The sequence below is a fragment of the Aotus nancymaae genome, unplaced genomic scaffold (assembly GCF_030222135.1).
Source record: "Aotus nancymaae isolate 86718 unplaced genomic scaffold, 86718_ANA_hifiasm-v0.15.2.pri h1tg000010l, whole genome shotgun sequence".
Classification (NCBI taxonomy): domain Eukaryota; kingdom Metazoa; phylum Chordata; class Mammalia; order Primates; family Aotidae; genus Aotus; species Aotus nancymaae.
The window spans coordinates 62,089,547-62,112,039 of record NW_026988421.1 but is presented as its reverse complement, the minus strand read 5'-3'; the positions used below and the strand labels follow the sequence as shown (position 1 = coordinate 62,112,039).

Here is a 22,493-nt window from a genome sequence, read left to right as displayed (position 1 = left end):
GCATGGCCCGTGCTACTGAGGCAAAGCTGAGGTCCCGTTTCTCTCCAGGTACAACAGAGTCCAGAGACCACTGTGCTGCTGAAGTGCTGTTTCGCCTCAGGACATTTATTTAACCTCTCCAAGCCTCAGTTTCCCCATCCACAAAATGCAGATCATTTCATATTCTCCTCTGCAGCCTCCAGCTATCTGCCTCTCTTGTTAGGATGCCGTGGGCGTAAATGATCTTTCAGCTTTTCCCGGAAATTCCCAGTTGCCTTCCTGGGCTTGTCACTTGCTAGCTTGACTGCTCTGGTACATTGGTTCCACGAGCTTTGGCGTGTTTCATGGCCCCATCGCTCCTTCCTCTAAGCTGCTCAAATGACTTTTGCAGTTAAATTAGGGGAAAGAGCTATACCTAATCCCTGCTCTGTGCCTGTGAAAGCTATTACTGGCCTTCAGCAGGGTGAATGCTGCTGAATTCAGAGAATGCCACAGACCCCGGAGAGGCCAGCTCTGTGGCAGACATGGAAACAACAAGCTGAGACCCCGGCAGTGCTGCTCCCACTAGGCCTGGAGTCATGGAGATGTGCTCCAGGCAGGGCTGCAGCGGGTCTTCCTGCCGTGCCCAGTAAGCCTGTGGCAGCAGCATGACAGGGGGACCCCCCCTCCCACCCTCAGGAGCTACTGTGTGGGCTGCTGTGTAGGCCACTGGTCTTCCCAGCTGAGGGACAGACGAGACAGAGTTCAGAGTTGGGAGGGTTCTTAGCCAGCTTCTGTTCAGCCTCCTCTGGAGAAACTGGGGCAGGACCAGGGGTCCTTAGTCATGGATGGGGAGAAGGGGTGACAGCAGCTCTGAGCCCCCATTTCTGAAGTGGGGATATCTGGACAACTGAGCTTGTGATCTCTCACCCACAGTCCAGCCCTTACCGAATCACTCAGCAAAACTTGCCTGTCATTGTTATCTTCTGGGTGCCAGGGGCCAGTGCAAGGGCCAAGACCAGGTTCTGGCCTTGGCCTTGCCCCTCTGCATTGTGGGCTGAAGCATATGGGCTTTGGGATTGGGAACTGTCCTGCCTCCACCACTTACTGGCTTGGCGACCCTGGGCATGAAGAAACTGAGACTCAAGTTTCTTTACCTGGGAAATGGATCATTGTGAGGAACCGTCTAATGTGGGCCTCAAACATCAGTTCCCAGAAGCAGCCCCCTTTGCTGGGCCCATTTAGACAAAGGTAATGTCTATACCGCCTTGCACCTTGATTTCCTTCTGTGTCTAATGGGAGTTGATGGCCCATGAAATAAAAGCCAAGTGCAAGGGGTCTTTCTTATTCTGGGTGATCAGGGGCAGAGGGGAAGACATCTGTACCCCTGCCCACCTGCTGTCTGTGCCGCTGGGGAATGGCTGCAACAGAGATGCTGAATGTGACGATGTGCAAGAGTCCAAGGAGTTAGCCCTTTTCTTCCCAGCCATTATTAATTATTAGCAGGGAAAATGGGGCCCTGCTTGAAAAAAGAGATTCAAGAACTACTGTAGGCAGCACCTTCCTTTAGCCCCGACGCCCTGCAAGGGGCCGGGAGGAGGGAGGCCAGGCTGCTGGCAGCTGTGTGGTGTGACATTTGCACCCGCGTGAACTCCAGAGAAGGCGAAGGAGGTGAGTGGCCACTCCTATTGCCTGTTCTTGCTTTCCTCTTCTCCCAGGAGTCACGTCTGCTCATAACCCTGCCTTCTGAAAACAGCCTATCTCTGCGTCTTTTCCTGCCCAAGCCTCCATTTGCCATGGACTCCCAGCCTCTCCCACCCCTCCTTGCTGGCTCGCAAACTGTCACATGGTTCGTGCTCCAGGCAGGTGGTGACCATCCTCCCACCCCTGGCTGCCTTATAGCCAATCTTCTTGTTGGGGACACAGCTCCTGGATTAAACATTTCCTTTGTTCCCCAGCATTCAAAGCCATAGACTGGGCCCCTGGTCTCATACGCAAAGCCTGCCTTCATGGAACTGAGAGGGCAGGTCACCCCAGAGTCTAAGGGTGGGTGAGCTCCTCCTGTTAGGGAATCTGGCTGCCTGTTTACAGGGCCTGGGGACTCCTGCATAGCGCTCCTCTGTGGTCAAGAGTCTTCTCTGTCTCTTTGTCAGCCCTGCCACCCACTGGCTGGGTGACCCCAGGCAAAATTACTTCCTCCCACCGAGCCTGGGTTTTCACAACTTTGAGGACCCTCCTGCCTCCCGTGGTCTCTCTGCCATGATCTGTACAGCTTCTTGTCAATGGCCCATGAATATAAATGTGTCCATGAACTTTCTAGTTGGTGTTCTCAGCGGAGGCCAATCTGGGGCTTTGGCCTTCTGTGAGGGGCTCCAGGAGCCACAGGAGAAATCTGAGGCTCAGTCCTTGTTCTTTTCTATGTGAGCTGACATCCAGGTTATCTCGGGGGAGAACTCAGACTGAGACTCTGCTGGCCAAGCTCTGTGGGCTTGTCCCCAGGGATCTGGGCTGCTGCTCAATGGATGCAGTCCCCAGAGCAGTGGCAGGGAGCTGGGGACCTGTACTAGCTAGACACATGTTGCTGGAGCACTGTGCTGGTGTACGGTGTGCAGGCGTCCTGTCAACTTCTCAGGCTTCCCTGCAAGGTGGGCAGTGTGACCCCATTTTACAGGTGGGAAAGCTCAGGTGCAGGGATCCTGTCTGAGGCACCACAGTCACTGCAAAACCAGGCATATCCTTCTGACTCCAGAGCTTGTTCATCTTAAAACCACCACCCACCCCCTCCTAACTATCACATGAAGCAAAGGACCTGGGGGCCTTGACCTAAAGAAGTGGTGGTGTTTTCTAAGCTCCAGGCTTCAGAAGTGTCATGGACAAGAAGGGATAGGTTTGTTCTGTGCTGTGACCCACAGCAGAACAAGGAGGCCTGGAAAATTCCAGAACCAATTTGAGAACATCTCCAGGAAACCCTGTCTCTCAGGACAGGTCAGCAGGGAAATGCCTGCCATGGGGACCTTATGGGGCCCAGAGAGTCCGTGACTCCTGCATTGTGCCCTCTGGCTTCTGCTGGGGGTGAGGTCCCTGGCTGTGGAGGGACTGGCTGGGTAGTCCAGGGAGTGGTGAGCGTCCTGGTCAGATAAAGCCAGACACTGCTGCTGGGTCCCGGAGATCCCTGCAAGAAGACTGTTTTCTCTCTCTCTTATCTAAAAGAGCTCCTTGAAAGGCTGCCATAGCTGGGTGTGGTGGAGATGCGAGGTGGGAAGGCCACCTGAGAGGTGGAATGAAGAGCATGGGCTCTGGGGCAGCTGGCCTGGCTTCAGGGCCTGGCTTCAGAGCCTGTCTCCAGCACTTCCTGGCTGGGTGTCTATTCTTGGGCAAGGACTTAACTTCACATTTCATCTTCCTCGTCTATAAGATGGAGATAACGATAGTACTCGGCTCATGCAGCTCTTGTGAGGATTAAACAAACTGAAGAACTTCAGTCAGTAAGCACTCAACATGCGTTACCTAAAAAGCCATCATGAACGACAAACGTGGCGCAGCACAGAGATTCCAGAGGCTCACATCCCTGCAAACTCCCGCTTTTAGCCTGGCAGACAGCTTTGGGGAGAAGAGGCCCCTGGGATCTCCCATGGGTGCTAAGCCCTCTGCCAATTCAGGTTGCTTTCTCTGCCTTTGAGTTGCTTTCTCCCTTCCCATGCCCACCACGTCGGGCATGGACATTGGACATTGGACACTAGGACATGATGTGACATGTGGGCAAATTTTGGCCCCAGCTCTGTGCCCTTCAGCATCAGTCTTTTCCGAGCCTCAGTTTCCTCCTCTGTAAAGTGGGCAGAGGAGCACCTGTACTGCTTCTACCCTCATGACCATGGGGAGGATCAAACATGGAGGTGCTTTATAAAGTCAAGTGTGCATCTGCACATACAAGGGGCTGTCCCAAATCAGTGGCCTCCCATCCCCTTCTCCCCAGGAGAGCTGGCGTGGAGCCACATTCCAGTTGCCAAGCCCAGAGGAGAGGAGAGTATCTGTCTTCGGGGGATGCAGTTGTGTGGGCTCTTTCCGGAGCATAGGGAGCAGAGCTGTCCTCCCTCCTTCCGGGGTTGTGGAACCCATTCCTCACTGCAGGGCTCAAGGCATGGTAAAGGAGGAGACTGCAGAAACCTTGCTGAAGGTCAGGGCTCTGTGTCTGGCAGCCTGGAGGGGGGCCGGGCCTCTGGACAGGTCCAAGCAGCCTCTTTGAAAGCTTTTGTCGGAGGAAGGTTGGGAAGCTCCCAGGGAGACTCAACAGGAATTAGAGAGCAGTTAGTGGAGGTGTATACACATATCCTTAGACAGAGCAATGAGTCCTGCTTCTGGGCATACATCCAAAGACTTTCCCACATTGGCTCCTAAGGACAGATAGAGGCCACTTGAGTGTCATCGCTGGCACAGTAGAGAGGTAGAGTGTGGTGGGCACACAGCATGGTATACTAGGCAGCAGTCACAAGCAGATGGATTCGATGTACACAGGCCTGGTGGATGGATTGTAAAATGTGGCTTGTTCAGTCACACTGGTACTATTGGGCACTGATACCCTTCCCCATTGAAAAGAACCAGGACTTCTTGGAGAAGTGACTGATTCCAGGGCTGGGAACAGGGAAGGCTCAAGATATGTCTTCCTAGAAAGTCAGGCAGTACATCTGAAAAGTGCTGGAGCCATGTCAAAACTGGCTCCCACTGGTCAAATCTAGACAATTTGAGCATCAGAATTGTAAGGAGCCAGCCCCCACACCCCACCCATGGGTAACCTGAGTTCGGTGGTGACAAAGGAATGAGAAAAAGACAGATTAAGAATGAAAGTGGGACCAGGGGACCATCACTTGTAATGGAGGCAGTGAAGGCCCCAAGCTCTGGTTTCCACAATATTTATTGAACACAACCACTTTTATCTATAGTGCAGGTGGTAGGGTGAATTGGTCAAGGGAAGGCTGTTCATCAAACATAAAATTGATAGCAGTGGTGGTTTATGTGAGTTTCTCATGAGCTAAAAGCATATGTTTATCAATAGACGGTGCAGCTGATGGGAGTGGGCTTAGCAAGGAGCCAACATGTCTGGTTAGATTCCAGTGCTTCAAGGGAGTGTTATGTCCTTGGGCACTATGTTTAGAATATCAGAGCTTAGGTCACTCTGTTCCTGGGAACATGCTGGCATAGAGAGGCCTTCCTCTCTAGAGGCCTCCGTGGCCTTCCGCAGTTTATTGTTCCTGATTTCTTTTATACATTACTTATAACTAGTTTATGTAGGCACACTCTAAACCCTTCCTCCATTGCTGCCTCCCCCGACACAGAATAATGAAGTACAATAATGAATTGTAAATCCCTAGAAACATAGGAGTCTATATTGATAATAGATAAATGGAAGAGAAGTAGAATGCTGAGGACTGATGACACTGGAAAATCATTTTGCAGCCATCATAAAGATCAGGTCAGGTGGGAATCTTTAGTGGATGCTAAATCTAAAGGTGATGAATGCTACATGTTGGTGAGAACCAACGTTTGGGATATTTGCACGCACTTAAGATGTGTCCCCACAGACTTCTTGTTAGTTGCAAGGGAGAAAAAAAAAACACAACAGTAATTATATAGTAGAGAAAGCAAGTAACACATTGATCGAGTGATCAAAAGTAACAATAAAGATGATCTTGGCGTGCCTCTGACGTGATGCCCCAGGAAGGACATTTACCTGTGTGAAATCTCGGTCGAATCATGACGAAACACCAGACAAACACAAAATGAGGAACTTTTAAAAAGGGAGAGGGGTAGGGCACTACTCCTCCAATGTCAACGTCATGAAAGAAAAAGGAGCCCAGAGTTAGAAGTAAATGCAATCCTTGATTCCAGACTGGTTCTGGTACTAGAGGGGGATGTCCTGTACAGGATGTTAGGACACCTGACCACACTGAACTGTGGGCCCTGGGTTAGATACACATTCTACCAGTGTCAGCACCTGGAACCCATAACTGCACTGTGGTTATATAAGTAAGAGAGTGTCCCAGTTCCTAGGAAATACACACTGAGGGCCATAATGTATGTGTGGTACACTCAAATGATTCAGGAATAAAGTGTGTGTGTCTGTGTGGAGAGAGAGAGAGAGAAACAGAAAATGCATGCACAAATGATAGAGCAAATAGGATAAAATGGTAACAATTGGTGAATCCAGCTAAAGGGCATCTGGTATCTTTGCTACTGTTTTTATTTTTAGTTTTGCAACATTTTATACACTTGAAATTATTTCCAAATGAAAAAGGGAGGGGGGAAGAGACTTAAGACAATAATATTCAACTTTCCTGAGTAAAAAAAGTTTCAGACTCTCTCAAACCTAAAGTCCTAAAAACATTTAAAGCGCGGCCCATGCTATGTAGTTCCATTTATATGAAGGTCAGGAATAGACTGAATTAATGATGAGGAAGATCGGGGGGTATAAACTGGAAAGGGGCACAAGGAAACTCTATTGGGGGGTTCCTGAAATGTTTTCTATTTTTATCTGGGCGAGGGTCACAGACATCTGCAGATACACCCAGAACAATGGAAAGCAGGGTCTCGAAGAGATATTGGCACACTCACGTTCACAGCAGCATTATTCATCATAGCCAAGCGAGGGAAGCAACCCAGGTGACCGTTGACAGGTGAACCTCAAGGTTCATTCACATTATGGCGTGTGTCTGAAGTTTCTTCCTTTTTATTTATTTATAAATGGAGTTTCCTTGTTGCCCAGGCTGGAGTACAATGGCGCAATCTTGGCGCACTGCAACCTCCGCCTCCCAGGTTCAAGCAGTTCTCCTTCCTCAGCATCTCAAGTAGCTGGGATTATAGGCACCTGCCACCATGCCTGGCTAATTTTGTGTATTTCGTAGAAACGGGGTTTCACCATGTTGGCCAGGCTGGTCTCAAACTCCTGACCTCAGGTGATCCACCCGCTTGGACCTCCCAAAGTGCTGGGATTATAGGCATGAACCACTGCGCCTGGTGTTTCTTCCTTTTCAAGGCTGAATAATCCTGCATTATCAATGCCACATGCCATAACGTGGATGAGCCTTGAGGACATTATGCCCAGTGGCATAAGCCCATCACAAAAAGACAAATACTCTATGATTCCACTTATGTGAGGTACCTAGAGTAGTCAAATTTATAAAGACAGAAAGTAGAGCGGTGGTTGCCAGGTGCTGGGAGGAGGGAGGATAGGGAGTTCTTGTTTAAATGGGTATAGAGTTTCAGTTTTGCAAGATAGTGTTCTGGAGATTGGTTGTACAGCAGTGCAAATGTACTTCATGCTCCTCAACTGTACACTTAAAAATGGTTAGGATGGTAAATTTATTTGATTTTACCACAACTAAAAATTAAAAATAAATTACAAAGAAGATTGTTACTGGTGCTTAGTTAAAAATGCATATATAAAGAAGTGGCCGGAGATCTATAGCACAGATCTCAAGTAAAATATGTGCATAATATTCACCAGTGTGTTCTAAAATTAGAAACAAAACAACCACAGAAACAAACCCCCCACCAACTCTGGCCAATAGTTGGTGCCCAGGAGAGGAGAGGAGCTGGCTCTTGTCGTCACTATTGGCCTGAGGTTGTGTAGGACTCCATGGGGTGAGGTCTGGCCCCATCCTGTGCTGGGGTGGGAGGTTTTATGGGATCTGGCTGCTCACAGAGTTGGATCAGGGGAGAGCAGATGCAGCCAGAGCCTCAGCCTGGATAGAGGGCTTGCATCGAGGCAAGCGTCCTATTCTTGTCTGAGTGATCCTAAAGGTTAGGTGGGAGGAACAGGTTACTGAGTATTAATATAGCTGCTGCCTTATTGTGGTCCTTTAAAAAAAATTGAGGTGAAATTCACATAACATAAAATGAACCACTTAAATTAACCACTTAAAGTGTACAGTTCATTGGCATTTAGGACATTCACAGTGTTGTGCAATCATCACCTCTATCTAATTCCAAAATATTTTTGTCACCCCAAAGGAGTCCCCATTCCCTTTAAGCAGTCACTCCCCAATTTAATTCTGTTTGAGGAAAGATTAGTTATTTCCATTTTCAAGATTACAAGGTACAGGGAAGTAGTAAACATTTTTAGGTGATAAAACTTGGGCATCAGCTCAGGGCTGTCTGTTACATTTCATGTCTATGACACTAGGCTGCGCCGCCTCTTCAATTACAACTGAGAATATTGGACCTGGAATTAATTAGTAGATCACTACGATCTTTATATTTTTTACAATGTGGCATTTCTGATGAGTGTTGGCAAATACCCTAGTATCTTTATGTCAGTTAGGTGGATGACAGCTTGAAACTTGATTTCCATATTCTACACATTAAATTTTGGAAACTAGAGCTGGGACAGGAGATATGTTTGTTTTGATTCCAGAGAACATTCCATCTCTAAGTGATGATCCAACATAGTCTGGAACTTCCCAGATAGCTCTTCTGGAGCAATAGTAGAGGTAGGGCACATTATCAAGAGTCCTGATAAATTCAAAGTAACTAACCTCCCTTAGATAGACCCAAGATAGTCATGTCTGCTTCTTTGGGGACTCTTTAGGGGTATGATGGAGCAGTTGACATGATATAGAATGGCATTCCCATAGTTAAGAAGAATTTCCATAGGCCACTGTATCCAGCTTCCTCTCTCTTGGCTAAAATATTCTTTATGCACACAATAGTCTTTGTTTTTTAATAGCTTTATTGAGATATACTTCACATACTATACAGTTCACCCATTTAAAGTATGCAATTTAGTGGTTTTTGGCATATTACATTATTTTTAAATTGTGATAAATATATATAACATAAAATTTGCTATTTTAACATTTTTTTTTTAAAGAAATAGAGACTGGGGTCTCACTATGTTGCCCATCCTGGTTTCGAACTCCTGGGCTCAAGTGATTCTCCCACCTTAGCCTCCTGACTAGCTGAGACTATAGCCCAGCTGACTTTAACCATTTTTAAGCATACTGAGTGGCATTAATTACTTTCACCATGTTGTGCAACCATCACCACTATCTATTTCCAAAATATTTTCATCACCCCAACAGAATCTGTCGCTATTAAGCAGTAACTCCCTACTGCCCTTTCTCCTCCTCCCTAGTAACCTCTGTTCTGCTTTCTGTTTCTATCAATTTAACTGCTCTATGTACGTCACATAAGTGGAGTCATGCGTTATCTCTCTTTTTGTGCCTGCCTTTCTTTCTTTAGCACAATGTTTTTAAGGTTCATCCATGGCATAGCCTGTATCAGAATTTCATTCCTTTAAATAGCTGCATAGTATTCCATTATATGTATATACCATTTTGTTTATCCATTCATCCATTGGCAGACATTTGACTATTGTAAATGATGCTGCAATGAACATTAGTGTAAAACTGTTTGTTTGAATACCAGTTTTTAATTATTTCTGTTCTACCTATGAGTAAAATTGCTGGGTTATATGGTAATCCTACGTTTGACTTTTTGAAGCAGCTGATTCTTATATTTTAGGATGCTTTCATCCATGTGGTTGTCATATCCTGGTGGGCCTGATGGCCCCTCGCAGAGGGCTGGGCACCAGGAGCTGAGCCCACGTGCAGTGGGTCCTGGGGAGCTGCCCCTCACCATCATGTGCTCAGAGTCCTCCTGGCCCATTGTCCTTCTTTTCTGTCTGGTTGGCCCCCACCTCTCTAACCTGTCCATTCTGTCCCCAACAGATGTGCCCGTGGAGAAGCTGGCCGCCATGCCAGCCTTGCGCAGCATCAACCTCCGCTTCAACCCACTCAATGCCGAGGTGCGCGTGATCGCCCCGCCGCTCATCAAGTTTGACATGCTCATGTCTCCGGAGGGCGCAAGAGCCCCCCTACCTTAGGCCACCCTCCTCATGCCCACCCAGCAAGGGACAGAGGCCACTGGCCTGTCACCCTGGAAGGGAGGGAGGCCCATGGGAGGCCAAGCTTGCGGGCTGGGTGTGGGTGGGCCGATCAGCAAGTGGTGGGTAGGGTGCAACCGGTCTGGATAGATAGCTTACAACAGTAGTGGGCTCTGGAATGCCCAAGGGAAGAGGCAAGATGGGGCCTGCCACCTGGACTCTGGGCACTTACAGCTGCTATGCAAGCTCAGGCAGATCTCCTGCCTTCTCTGCGTCTTGTCACTTGAAAAAAGGGACCTTGGAAAAGGTCCCTACAAAAAGGCAGGGACCCTTTACCTCCTTTGGGCTCCCTCGAGGTTTTTAAGCAGTATGTGCCTCCAAGTTACCTCCAGATCAGCAGGCACAGGTGGGCATTGCTGGGTATTTTCTGGACCCCTGCGGGTTTGAGGCCTTGTTTTTAGTGCTGAGTGCCAGTTGCTGTCCTGAGAAGAGAAGACAACCCCCATCTATTTATTGCTTCCTGAGAACTGACCTGGATGTGGCCCTCTGCAGGGCCCGGTCTTCACCCCTGTGGTCCCTGGACTGGGAGGAGCCTCAGCTAGGAGTCCTGCGAGAGCTGTGGCGGGGCAAGAACATTCATGTAGGAGCCCGAGGACCAGCAGGCTGGGAATGGGGAGCAAGTCATGTCAGCTTTGTCCTTCCTGACAGTTAACAAATTGGCGAGGTGGGAAGTCCTGAGTGCTCCGTCCCTCTGTAGCGTCACCCCTGAGCTGTGGGAGAGGTGGCCCAGAGAACGGCAGAGCCATTTGCACCTGTGGCTCTGGTCTGAAGTGATCAGATGGCCACCCTCGCCTCAGTCCCATCTAGCAGCAGCCTGGCTGCCTTGTCAGGGCCCCTGGGGGCAGAACACGGTGTGAATCACCGAATTTGTAGCCAGCCAGTTCCCAGGCCAACACCCAAACCCCTGATGACCTAGTCCTTTTAAGGACTCAACCTGGCATCTTAGGGTATGATGAGGCAACAGGGTGACCAGCTGTCCTGGTTTTCCAGGATGTGGAACTTTCAGTGCTAAAACTGGGATAGTACCCAGCAAGTGGGAATGGCTGGTCCCCTACCAGGAGAACGCCTGGGGCTTTTTCTTCCTGAGAACACCTGTGGCTTAAAGACTGCTTGGTCCTCAGGCATCTACCTCCCATTTCTCTCATGTGTGGAGCAAGCTGACTCAGTGCCCCAGACCCCATCTGATCTGCACCTTTGTTTGAATCTCTTGAGGCACCTGGGCTTGAGGCAAAGCCAGGCCACCCAATCCTGCATTCTGTGGATGAGTGGCCACTTTAGCACTCCTAGGGCTAAGATGTTAAGAGCTGAGATCACTGCTCAGAGCAGTAATCCCTGCTCAGAAAGCTCCCAGTTCTCCTGTCCCTGCCCAGGTCTCCTGTCTCTTGGTAAGGAGCTGACAGGTTGGGCCACTGTTGGGCTATCACTGAGCTCTCAGTATCTCAAGAAACTGTTCATTCTGCTCATATCACAAGGCCTGGTTGGTCAAACTCTGGGCAAAGAGTTTTCAGGATGAGGAGGTTAAGACAGGATCTCCAGAGCTACCGAGTTCATCTGTGGGTGTTGGGGGCAAGTTGGGGCTGAAGTCCTGTTCAGGCTATGCTGGCCCCACCTGCCTTGTGACCTGGACAGGGTTTCTCCCTGTTGAAGAAGAGGCATGCTTCTCTGATGTGCACAAAGGCAGTGTATGACCAGAGCCTTGCAACTCACAGTGTGGTCTGTGGACCGGCAGTGGCAGTGTCCCCTGGGAGCTTGTTAGGAATGCAGAGTCCAGGCCTCACCCTAGACCTCCCGACTCAGACCCTGCATTTTAGCAGGACCCCCAGCTGATTCCCATAAGCACTTTAGAGTTTGAGAAGCAAGAACCGAGGCTGGGGATATCCTCCGAGGAGAGGGTGAAGGTTCTCTCAGTTCTCCCCCTGCCACTTCCAGGGATCCGAGCCTGTGCTCAGCCTCCTCCTTAACCAGCCCTGAGAGACCCTTGGCCTGTTAGATTGTTCCAGAGTCTGTGTGGCACTCCCAAAGAAGGGAGTGACCTGCAGTCACCAGGAGATGAGGGTTAGGTGTGCCTGGCCCTTTGGACCTGGCCTTTCTGGTTAACCCCTGCATGCCAAGCTGTCTGCTGACCCAGGTCCTCACCTCAGGCCTCTGAAGGGGCAGCTTCTGGAAGTTGTTTTCTCCTCTGCTTGGAGAGTTTGCCCTTGCCTCTCGGGGAAAGCGTGGGCAGCCACGGCAGCCCCCAAATCAGAGCTCACAGTGAGTGAGCCCCTTAGCTTTAGTCTGCAATAAAGAATGCATTGGTTTCATCTGCCTGGTTGGTGTTTAATTCATTCTCACTGTACAGACCTCCTACAGCCTGGGCGTCAAACCAGCCCACATGCAAGAGGGGTGCCCTCTTGTTGAAAGCATGAGGTAGAGAAGGCTAGACTGGGATGAAACATGGATTAGTCACAGGTGGGCACAGGTGCAGCCAAGCAGAATTGGTGCGTGCCCCCCAGCTGCTCTGCTGCAGGATGGCTAAACGTCAGGGGGAAACTGTGCATCTGGGAAAGGATGAAGAGACCTGCTATCTCCAAATTTCTCCCTTATTGGTGCCAGAAATTACTTCTTTAGTCATTTGTTCTGCTGAGTCCATGGTTCTTAAAGAGGGGTCTCTGGGCCAGTAGCATCAGCAGCATCAGCAGCACCAGGAAGTTGGTTAGAAATACAAATTCTTGGCCGGGTGTGGTGGCTCACGCCTGTAATCCAAGCACTTTGGAGGCCAAGGTGGGCAGATCACCTGAGGTTGGGAGTTCAAGACCAGCCTGACCAACATGGTGAAACCCCGTCTTTTCAAAAAAAAAAAAGAAAAGAAATACAAATTCTTGACCCCACACCAGATGTGCAGAATCTGAAATCGGGAGTGGGGCCCAGCATTCTGTCTTAACAAACGCTCTGTGTGGTTCTGACGCTTGCTAGAGAACTGCTGCTCTGGGTTCAATGTTAAAGTCAGGGTTTGCTTTTTTCTAAGTCTGAGAGGCCAACTTAAGTTTGCCTTGAGTTTTAGGCCAGGTACTCCCCTGAGTAGCTGGGATTACAGGAGCCCGCCACCACGCCTGGCTAATTTTGTATTTTTAGTAAAAACGGAGTTTCACCATGTTGGCCAGGCTGGTCTTGAACTCCTGACCTTAGGTGATCCACCCACCTCAGCCTCCCAAAGTGCTGGGATTACAGGCATGAGCCACTGCTCCCGGCTGATCCATTATTTTTATTTAACAAACATACATAGAGCTTAGTGGGTACCAGGCAGTGTCTTAGTGTGTTATAGATATTAACTCATTTAATCCCTGTAACAATCCTAGCTAGCTTTGGGATTTGGACAAATCTCTTCCTTTCCAGGCCCTGTTTCCTGTTTGTAAAACTAAGGGGCTACACCAGGAGACCCCCAAGGGCCTTTCCGGAACTCATATGGTCACTATTTCTCAGCTCCTGAAGGCCCTGTGATCACTTTTAACTGTCCCCTGTGGATTAGCCTGGACTCAGGCCGCTGGCCTCCCCACCCCAAAGGCCAGTGGTCAGAGAGAGGACTCCCACCTGCGTAGTTTCCTGTTGAAGAATCCCTCGCCAAAAACATCACCAGATCCACCTGTTAATCAGGCAAAGCGGATCCTATCCTTCCCTCTCCACCTTTTTCCTAGGGTGTCAGACTGGGGAAGGCAGTCAGGAAGTGACGAGAGATTTCAGTCTGGTTTTAGGTGGGACTTTCAATGCAGGGAAGGAAGCCTCAATTAGGATTGGGTAAAGATCAGGATGTAGTTTAGGATCAGTGGACACAGCAAGGGGGGATTTTGAGGCAAAGGGTTCCAAGAGTCTTGGAGCGTAAACTCTCTTGTGATTAAGAGTTGAGCAGTTTGATGTTGCTGTAAATGATTCCTTCGGAGAGCTCCTGGAATGAACAATAAAGTTATTTACAACTTTTTCTTCCTGGGCAACAGTTTTCTGGACTCGTACTGCTAAGCTGGAAAAGACGGTGGAATAATGTAGACGGGAAGCTGTGTGGGGCTACAGGGTTCTGATGGTAGTCTCCTCCAAGTACTGCATTGTACCCCAGAGCCCTGCTTTGGATCTGCTCTTCACATGAGATGTGCCCGTCCCTTTGCAGAAAGCCAGACCTGGAAAGCGAGCAGCAGTTCTGGGCAAGGCAAGAATTGGCAGCTACCCCAGAAGGCTTCGGCAGAGCCCTGAGCCAGATATGAAGGCCAGGAAGGGCAGGCCTGGGGGAAGGGCGTGACTCAGGCAACTGGGCAGGAAAACCTCTCTGGCCCATGAGCAGCCAGGCCGTGCTCTGACTGTGTCTCCAGGCCAGGCAGGCTGGATCCATGCCTGAGAAAAGGGACACAGCCCAGCTGCGTTAGGTCCAAGCAAGAGCACCCCTGGAGCTCCTAGTGTATCAGCACCAGGCAGGCACTGGTATGTGGTTTTGTTTTGGGTTTTTTGGTTTTTGGTTTTTGGTTTTTTTTGACATGGAGTCTTGCTCTGTCACCCAGGCTGGAGTGCAGTGGCACGTTCTTGGCTCACTGCAACCTCTGCCTCCCGAGTTCAAGTGATTCTCCTGTCTCAGCCTCCCGAGTAGCTGAGAGTACAGGTGTGCACCACCATGCACTACTAATTTTTGTATTTTTTTTAGTAGAGACAGGGTTTCACCATGTTGGCCAGGGTGGTCTCGAACTCTTGACTTCAGGTGATCCACCCACCTCAGCCTCCCAAAGGGTTGGGATTACAGGTGTGAGCCACTGCTCCCGGCCTGTGTGTTTCTCATTTACTGTTAACATCACCCTTCTTGCTGCCCACTCTATGGATGAAGAAACAGGCTTAGCACATGCCTAGGAAGGAGCAGAGCTGGGGTTGGTTCAAACTGGTTTGCTTTGCTGCTGTGAGCCCCGGGCCTCTCAGGAGGCCAGCTTGGACTGAAGTGTTTGATCACTTTCTTCAGCTGACATGGTCCTTCTTCCAACCCATTCCAGTGAAAAGGCCTCTTTGAGCCCTCACTTTCCTTATCTATAAAGTAGATGCCAACACTGCCTTCCCTAATGCCATAGGGTTAAGAACGGGTGACAAAGGTAAGTGCATCAGCATGGTGCCCATTTCACACACCAGTTTCCTCTCTTATGCCCACCCTTGTGTGGGCACAGCCTTTAATACCCAGATAAGAACCTCGCCTCTCTTAGGACCGTGCAGAGCTGCATGCCACACATACCTGAAGCTCATCTGACCAATGGGAGATTTAGCCCCGCAGAGGATGAGAAAACTGGCAGGTCCCTGCTTCCTTCATAGTTCAGGAATCTGCAAAGGCTCTGTCAGGGATGATGAAGCACTCAAGGTGTTGGCTGAGAGCCAACTGGAGCCTGCGCTACCCTATGTGTGTACCCCAAGTTGATGCCAGCAGAAGCACCGGGCACCCGGCTTCCTGCAGCTGGGAAGCACTTAAGTTGGGGTGCCTTCCAGGATGGACTCTGCAGGACTGCATCAGTGCATGACTCCAAGGGGTGACACTCACACTGCAGTCTCAGTAACTGACACCATTTGCATAGAAAACTGTGGATGGGCTACCTGTCACTGTGCAAGGGCTGGTGCTGCATCTCTGGGATATTTGCAAGAGAACCAATCATGGGAGCTTTCTGAAATGCAGATTACCAGGCCAACATGAGCCCCATTACACCAGACTCTGGAAGCAGGACCTATACCTCTGTACCTTAAAGGGTCCCTGCTCACCCTTCACACTGCACCCAGAGGGTCCTTCTAGATCCTGTCTCATCTGGTCCAAGTCCTGCCATGGCTCTCCACTTCCTTCAGCATAAAAGCCAACGCCTTACCATGGTCTTCAAGTCTGGAGTCATCCGCCCTCTGTTACTTCTGTGGTCTCTTTCGTACCAGACACCCTGGCTTCCAGCTGGTCCTCCAACACCCTATGTATGTTCACACATCTCAGGGCCTTCACATTTCTCCCCACAGCCACTCACACACCCACCAGATATTCCCATGGCCAACTCCCTTATTTCCTTCAAGCCTACTCAAACCAAGGCCTGCCCTCAACACCCTACTGCTGTCTGCCCCATTGCACTTCTGTCACTTTTATCCCCTTAATCTGCTTACCTTTTCCTTTATCATCTATAGTGCTTCTCTAACATACTCTATGATTTACTTCTATCTATTGCTTCTTGTCTGTCTACTCTCGCTAGAATAAAATTCCTATGAAGGAGGGATCTTTGTCCTTCTTGGTCTCTGCTGTGTCCTCAGCACCTGGAGCGATGCCTGGTCCACAGTGGGCACACATGTATTTACTGAATGACTGAATGGACAGATGGTTGATGTGCACTGATGCCTGGGGGCCTCAGCTTGTGAAAGAACTGCCATCTGACATCCACCTACCAGCCCAAGCTCAGGTCCCATATTCAATGCCTGTGCTCACCAGCAGAGTTTGCTTCCATAGGTCTGAAAAACAGCAGGAAATCTTCCTCACTTTGGTCTTTCCAGGCACTCGCAGGTCATGGTATTGTGGCTGGGGCTTTTCCTAAGTGAAGTGGCCAGGAGTCTGTATATGACCTGAGTGAGAACAGACAGTCCCCAATGCTGTCCCTTAGCCTGCCACTGTGCCTGAAAGCCCCCCAGGATGAGACTGCTGCTGTTGATAAGGCATTGCCCTGTCCATGTGATCTTATTTTAATCCCCTGCCACGATTCAGAAGGGAATTCCTAGTGGACCAGGCCCTTGCTACCCAAAGTGTGGACCTCAGACAATCAGCATCAACAGCACCTGGGAGTGTGTTAGAACTGTAGTGCCAGCCAGGTGTGGCTCACGCCTGTAATCCCAGCACTTTGGGAAGCCGAGGTGGGTGGGTCACTTGAGGTCAGGAGTTCGAGATCAGCCTGGCCAACATGGTGAAACCCTGTCTCTACTAAAAATACAAAAAATTAGCCGGACGTGGTGGTGAGTGCCTATAATCCCAGGTACTCGGGAGGCTGAGGCAGGAGAATCACTGGAACCCAGGAGGCAGAGGTTGTGGTAAGCCGGGATAATGCCACTGCACTCCAGCCTGGGTGACAGACTCCATCTCAAAAAAAAAAAAAAAAAAAACAAAGACAAGAGCCACCCAAAGCTTGAGGAGAAAGGCAAAAACCAGAGGTGTCAAAAAGAGCAGAGGAAGTGAAAAGCATCAGTAAAAATCTGTGCTAGCAGCTCACACTGTGTCTGCAACCACACTAAGTGCTCTCCACTTCTCACCTCGTTTAACCCTTACAGCAACACGGGAGGCAGCTACTATTATCTCGATTATATAGATGAAGAAACTGGGGAGAGGAGGTGGACAACCTGGCCAAGAGCAGACATTAGACAGGTTGGGGGTGGGGGGGGTGCAATTCAGATTCAATTCAGATCCAAATTCAGCCTTTTTTTTTTTTTAAGAAACAGAGTCTCACTGTGTTGCCCAGGCTAGAGGATAGTGGCACAATCTCACTGCATCCTCGAATTCCTGGGCCCAAATGATCCTCCTGCCTCAGCCTCCCCAGTAGTGGTGACTACACGCATGTGCCATCATGCCCAGCTAACTTTTAAATTTTTTTGTAGAGATGGAGTCCTGCTATGTTGTCTAGGCTGGTCTCAAACTCTTGGCCTCAAGAGATCCTCCTGCCTCAGCTTCCAAAGCACTGGGATTACAGGTGTGAGCCACCATACCCAGCCTCAAATCCAGAGCGGAGTCCGTGTCTCGTAGAATTGGTGTCCAGAGCCCAGGAAATGGTTTACAGAAGACCCTACCTAAGCTGGAGGAGGCCCCAGGGCAGCTGCAGCTATCCCAGATAACTGCACGCCTCTTCCCAAGAGACTTTACCACCTTCCCACCACCTTGTAGAGATGTGTTTTTCCTGACACAGTGGACTCAATCCTTCTTGACCTAGTAGTGCCCACCCCAGAAGCTGTCATTGCCCTTGCCCAGGATGTGGAACCCTAGCCAGAGAGCTGGACTTCCTCAGGACGTCGCAGTCTGCCTCAGGAAGACTCCCTGCATGCGGATTCACCAGAGAAGGTGGGCTGTCCGAGGGAAAAAGTTCTGCTCCAAACCTCTTCTGCTTCATAAATGGGAACACCGAGTTCCAGAGGGAATGTTCCACAGTGTTCCAAGATCAAGTGGAGCGACCCACCCAAGGATGTACAGGGACTTGGTGGAACCCAGACGAATGCCCAGGTTTCCTGGCTGCATGTCCCGGGTTCTTTCTGTGGATCTCACTGGACGCTGGGGTTTGGGAGCTCCTCTATGTGGCACTCCTGGCATCTCCTCCATGGCCACTGCTGCCCTAGCTGTGCTGTGGAAGTGAGTCAGCGATTGGAACACTCACTTGTCATTTATTAATGCAGATAATGACGCTGACCTGCTTCCCTAGGGAGAGCTGACTAATAAGCATTTTAAAAGCTTTTGAAGCGACTGCTCCTCAGAGGCTGGTTAAGGAGGCGGAGGGATGCCTCCTGGCTCCTAGGAAGGGACCCCACTCCTGCCTAGGCCTTAGCCTCTCTGCAGCTCCCCTGGCCTTGCTTTTTAAGAGGACAGTCTCTCCTTTCACATCACCATAAACAAACATGCTGAAAATGCTGGGGATGTGCTGGGGGTCTGACTCCAGGAGCCATATTTTCACCCCATAGAGACCCCCTTCGCTGTGGAGTCTGAGCCTTTTCAAAATGGTAGCTACACCAATGGCCTTCCTTGCCCCAAAGGCCTGTTTCCATTTCCAGCCAGGGATGATAGACTGAGTTTCCCATGGGAGATGCCTGGCTTCCCCACCACAGGAGAGCTATCCCACAGGGCTCTCTTGGGCTTCATGCCAACCCTTCTCCCGGGGGCCTTCCAACCCTCTTAGGCATCTCAGAACACGACTCCAACTCTGCTTAGAGAATGAGGAGTGTGTGTGAGGCCAACACAGGCTGTGTGGACTCCGTCAACACCCGCAGAGGGCCTGTGACCAGGGAGGATGCCAGGACGGGCCCTGCTGCTGTGCAAGAGAAAGGTCTCTGCTCTTGGAGGGTGTTCGGGACTGAATGTGTCCCTCAAAATTCCTATGTGGAAACCCTAACCCCACAATGTGACTGGAGATAGGGTTAGGATTAGGATTAGTGTCCTTATAAAGAAGACACCAGAATGCGCTCTCTCTCTCTCTCTCTCATACACACACACACACCACACACACACACACACACACACACACACCGAGAAAGTGCCGTGGGAGGACACGGTGGGAAGGGGTGTCTACAAGTCAGGAAGAGCGCCCTCAGTTTCAGAATCTTGATCCAGGACTCTCAGCTTCCAGAACCATGAGAAAAAAATTTCTTTTTTTTTTTTACCCCCCAGCCTGTGGTATTTTGTCATAGCAGCCCAAACAGACTAATGCAGAGTGGGAGGCTCACAGGCTAGCCAGAGAGACAGCCGTGGGAAGAGAAATATGACTGGACTGTCCTAGACAGTAATTCTGAAATCTTGCTGCACATTGGAGTCACCTGAGAATCTTTAAAAACTCCTGATCTGGGGCCGGGTGCAGTGGCTCATGCCTATAATCCCAGCTCTTGAGAAATATCGAGTTTATGAACATCGATGAATGCTGAGTGATGATAGAATATATTGTTTGCTAGGAAGAACGATGGCAAGGAAAACCTAGCCGGCCCGCTCCCCAAGTGGAAAACCACTGGGGGCATTCCAAAGTGGTAAAACAATGTATAAATATCGGACACCAGTTAAAACAATTCTTTGCGCTATCGGCCCCTGCCCCGGGGCTCCCTCGTGGAGAACACCTTTTAGTTTGTCTGTAGTCAGTGGTAAGTGGGAAACAGCTGCCTACTTGGAATATTTTTGAGTTATGAGAAAATACAGAACACCTGTTTGTTAATAATAATCACCTGTGCAGAGAGAATAACTACGTGGATCAGACTCTGCTCCGGGCCTTCAGCCTGGAATGCTGGCAGCCCCCGAGGCTCTCAGCTCCGTAGGCTGCTGGCCCCCTGGATAGACCCACTTTGCTGTTCTGTCTGGGTGTCTGCCTCTCATTGTCTTCAGCGCCACCTGGGCAGGGGTCTCTCTGGCCGAGCTGGTACTTGATACCCAAAACTTTGGGAGGCTGAGGCAGGTGGATCACTTGAGGTCAGAAGTTCAAGACTAGTCTAGGCAAAATGGTGAAACACCGTCTCTACTAAAAATACAAAAATTAGCTGGGCATGGTGATGCATGCCTGTAATCCTGGCTACTTTGAAGGCTGAGACAGGAGAATCACTTGAGCCCAGGAGGTGGAGGTTGCAGTGAGCCAAGATCACACCACTGTATTTCAGGGAGACAGAGCAAGACTGTTTAAAAACAAACAAAAAACTGATCTGGGTTTCACACTGAGACATTCTGATTTTACTGGTATGGGGTGTGATGGCTTCATGTCTCCCCAGGAGATTCTAAAGTGCATCAGAGTTTGGGAATCACTGGTCTAAGAGCTATTCTAGAGATGTGGGAGCAGAGAGGATGGGACAAGAGACAGGCTGATTGGCAGGCGAGGAGGGGGACAGGAGAGAGAGCACCAAAAGATAGCTAGATAGAACGCATGGCACATGACAAGCCATGGAGCAGTTAGCGGATCTGCAACTAACCAGTCTCCCGCAGTTAAGCACGAGTTCTGTGAGACCAGGACCCTTGTGGCAGGTGGAAAGCCAAGAAGGGTTGGAGCAGTGATTCTCTATCTTGCCTGCCCGTCAGAGTCGCCTGGAGAGTTTTGAAAAAGCACTGATGTGTAGGCCCTGTCCAAACAGAGATGAATACAGTGGAATTGGTCTGATTCCATAGAGTCGAGTGAGCTTCAATTAGCCTGCATTAGAGGTTCAGTGCCAGTGATTTTTCTTAAAGCTCCCCTATATGATTCTAATATGCAGCCAGGATTGAGAACTCCTGGTCTTTAGAGATGTTAAGAAGTTGCAAGAGGGTTTTGAGCGAAATTCTACTCACAGATCTATTGTTTGGTCTGTACCATGTTTCAAAATAATTGTGAATTTGTTTCCCAACATTTTTAAATTGGGAGCTGAAATTCTTAATGAAAAATATCTGGAGGCCAGGCATGCTGGCTCACCCCTGTAATCCCAGTGCTTTAGGAGGCTGAGGCAGGCAGATTACTTGAGATCAGGAGTTTGAGACCAGGCTGGCCAATATGGTGAAACCCTGTCTGTACTAAAAATACAAAAATTAGCCAGGTGTGGTGGCAAGTGCCTGTAGTACCAGCTACTTGGGAGGCTGAGGCAGGAGAATCACTTGAGCCTGGGAGGTAGTAATTGCAGTGAGCCAAGATGGCACCAATGCACTCCAGCCTGGGCAACAGAGCGAGACTCTGTCTCAAAAGAAAAGAAAAAGAAAAATACCTGGATTTCTGGCTTTCTATTGTCCCCTTTGACTGCCCTCACTACTCCCGAGAAAGTCTGATTCTGAGATCACTCTCTTTTCCTCCTCCACCGCTCCTTTTAGATGCTTCTCCAAGCAGGTGTCCACATGGATTTCAGTGGGCACAGGAGGCTTTTCCCCCTTTAAAGAACTTCTCAATTCCACTTTCTTCCTGCCACCTCCTCGCATCCAGCTTTTCAGATGGAAATCAGTTTCTAGGATGGTGAGGCTTTCTGCAAAAAGCCTCCCTAGGCACAGCATGTGAACCCAGCAGTAGCTGTTGGAGGTGGGATGGGATGGGGAGCAGCTTCCCTGAGGATGAAGGTCCAAGTCAAGCTCTTGGCCAGAATGCATGCAGCTGGAAACCCTGCAGGCCAAGGAAGTGGTGAGGCTCCTCAAGACAGACAGGGATTGCTTCTACATCTTGGATGGGTACACCCTTAGCTTTCTCAAATGCTCTCCCAAAGGGCCAAAAAAGTTGAGGGAGGCAGGCCTAAGGTACAGCACAGCCAGTCCCAAGGAGTGCAGGGGAGTGTTCTTAGCCTCTCTGCTCCACTACAGCTATATTATATTGGGTAAGCCATTTGCGTTGATGTCTGCATCTGTAATATAGGAGCAATGGTGACTTGTTTGACCGAAAGACTCTGCATCCAAAGTTCAAGGCAGAGAAGCGCCCCAGACCTGCAGTCAGGTGAACTTTGGAGAAAAGCGTGATCTACAGTGGAGAATAATGTTGCTTCAGGTTTCCTGGGAGCTGCTTTGGGGTAGGGAGGTGTCTTGGTTCGCTAGGGCTGCCATAACAAAATGCCACAGACTGGGTGGCCTAAACCAGCAGTCTCCAACCTTTTTGGCACCAGAGACTGGTTTTGTGGAAGACAATTTTTCCACAGACAGAGGGTGGAGCTGATGGTTTGGGGATAAAATTCTTCCTCCTTAGATCATCAGGCATTAAGATTCTCACAACAAGCATGCACCCTAGGTCCCTTGCATGTGCAGTTCCCAATCGGGTTCACGATCCTATGAGAATCTAATGCTGCTGCTGATCTGACAGGAGGCGGGGCTCAGGCGGGAATGTTCACTCCCCTGATGCTCACCTCCTACTCTGTGGCACAGTTCCTAACAGGCTGTGAATCAGGGGTTGGGGCTTCCACAACAAAAATTTGGGGACCCCTGGCT

At 49.7% G+C, this 22,493-nt stretch overlaps 1 protein-coding gene across 3 annotated transcripts in view; it reads left to right on the top strand.

Moving 5' to 3' along the window:
• The window catches only part of LRRC20 (leucine rich repeat containing 20), a 76,052-nt gene extending 63,853 nt beyond the window's left edge, over positions 1–12,199 (top strand). For all 3 annotated transcript variants that reach the window (XM_012460316.2, XM_012460317.2, XM_012460318.3), the window contains exon 5: positions 9,681–12,199. In XM_012460316.2, the coding sequence (XP_012315739.1) occupies positions 9,681–9,835 (155 nt within the window). In that variant the 3' untranslated portion in view covers positions 9,836–12,199. The remainder of the gene's footprint in view (positions 1–9,680) is intronic.
• Positions 12,200–22,493: the final 10,294 nt, after the last annotated feature.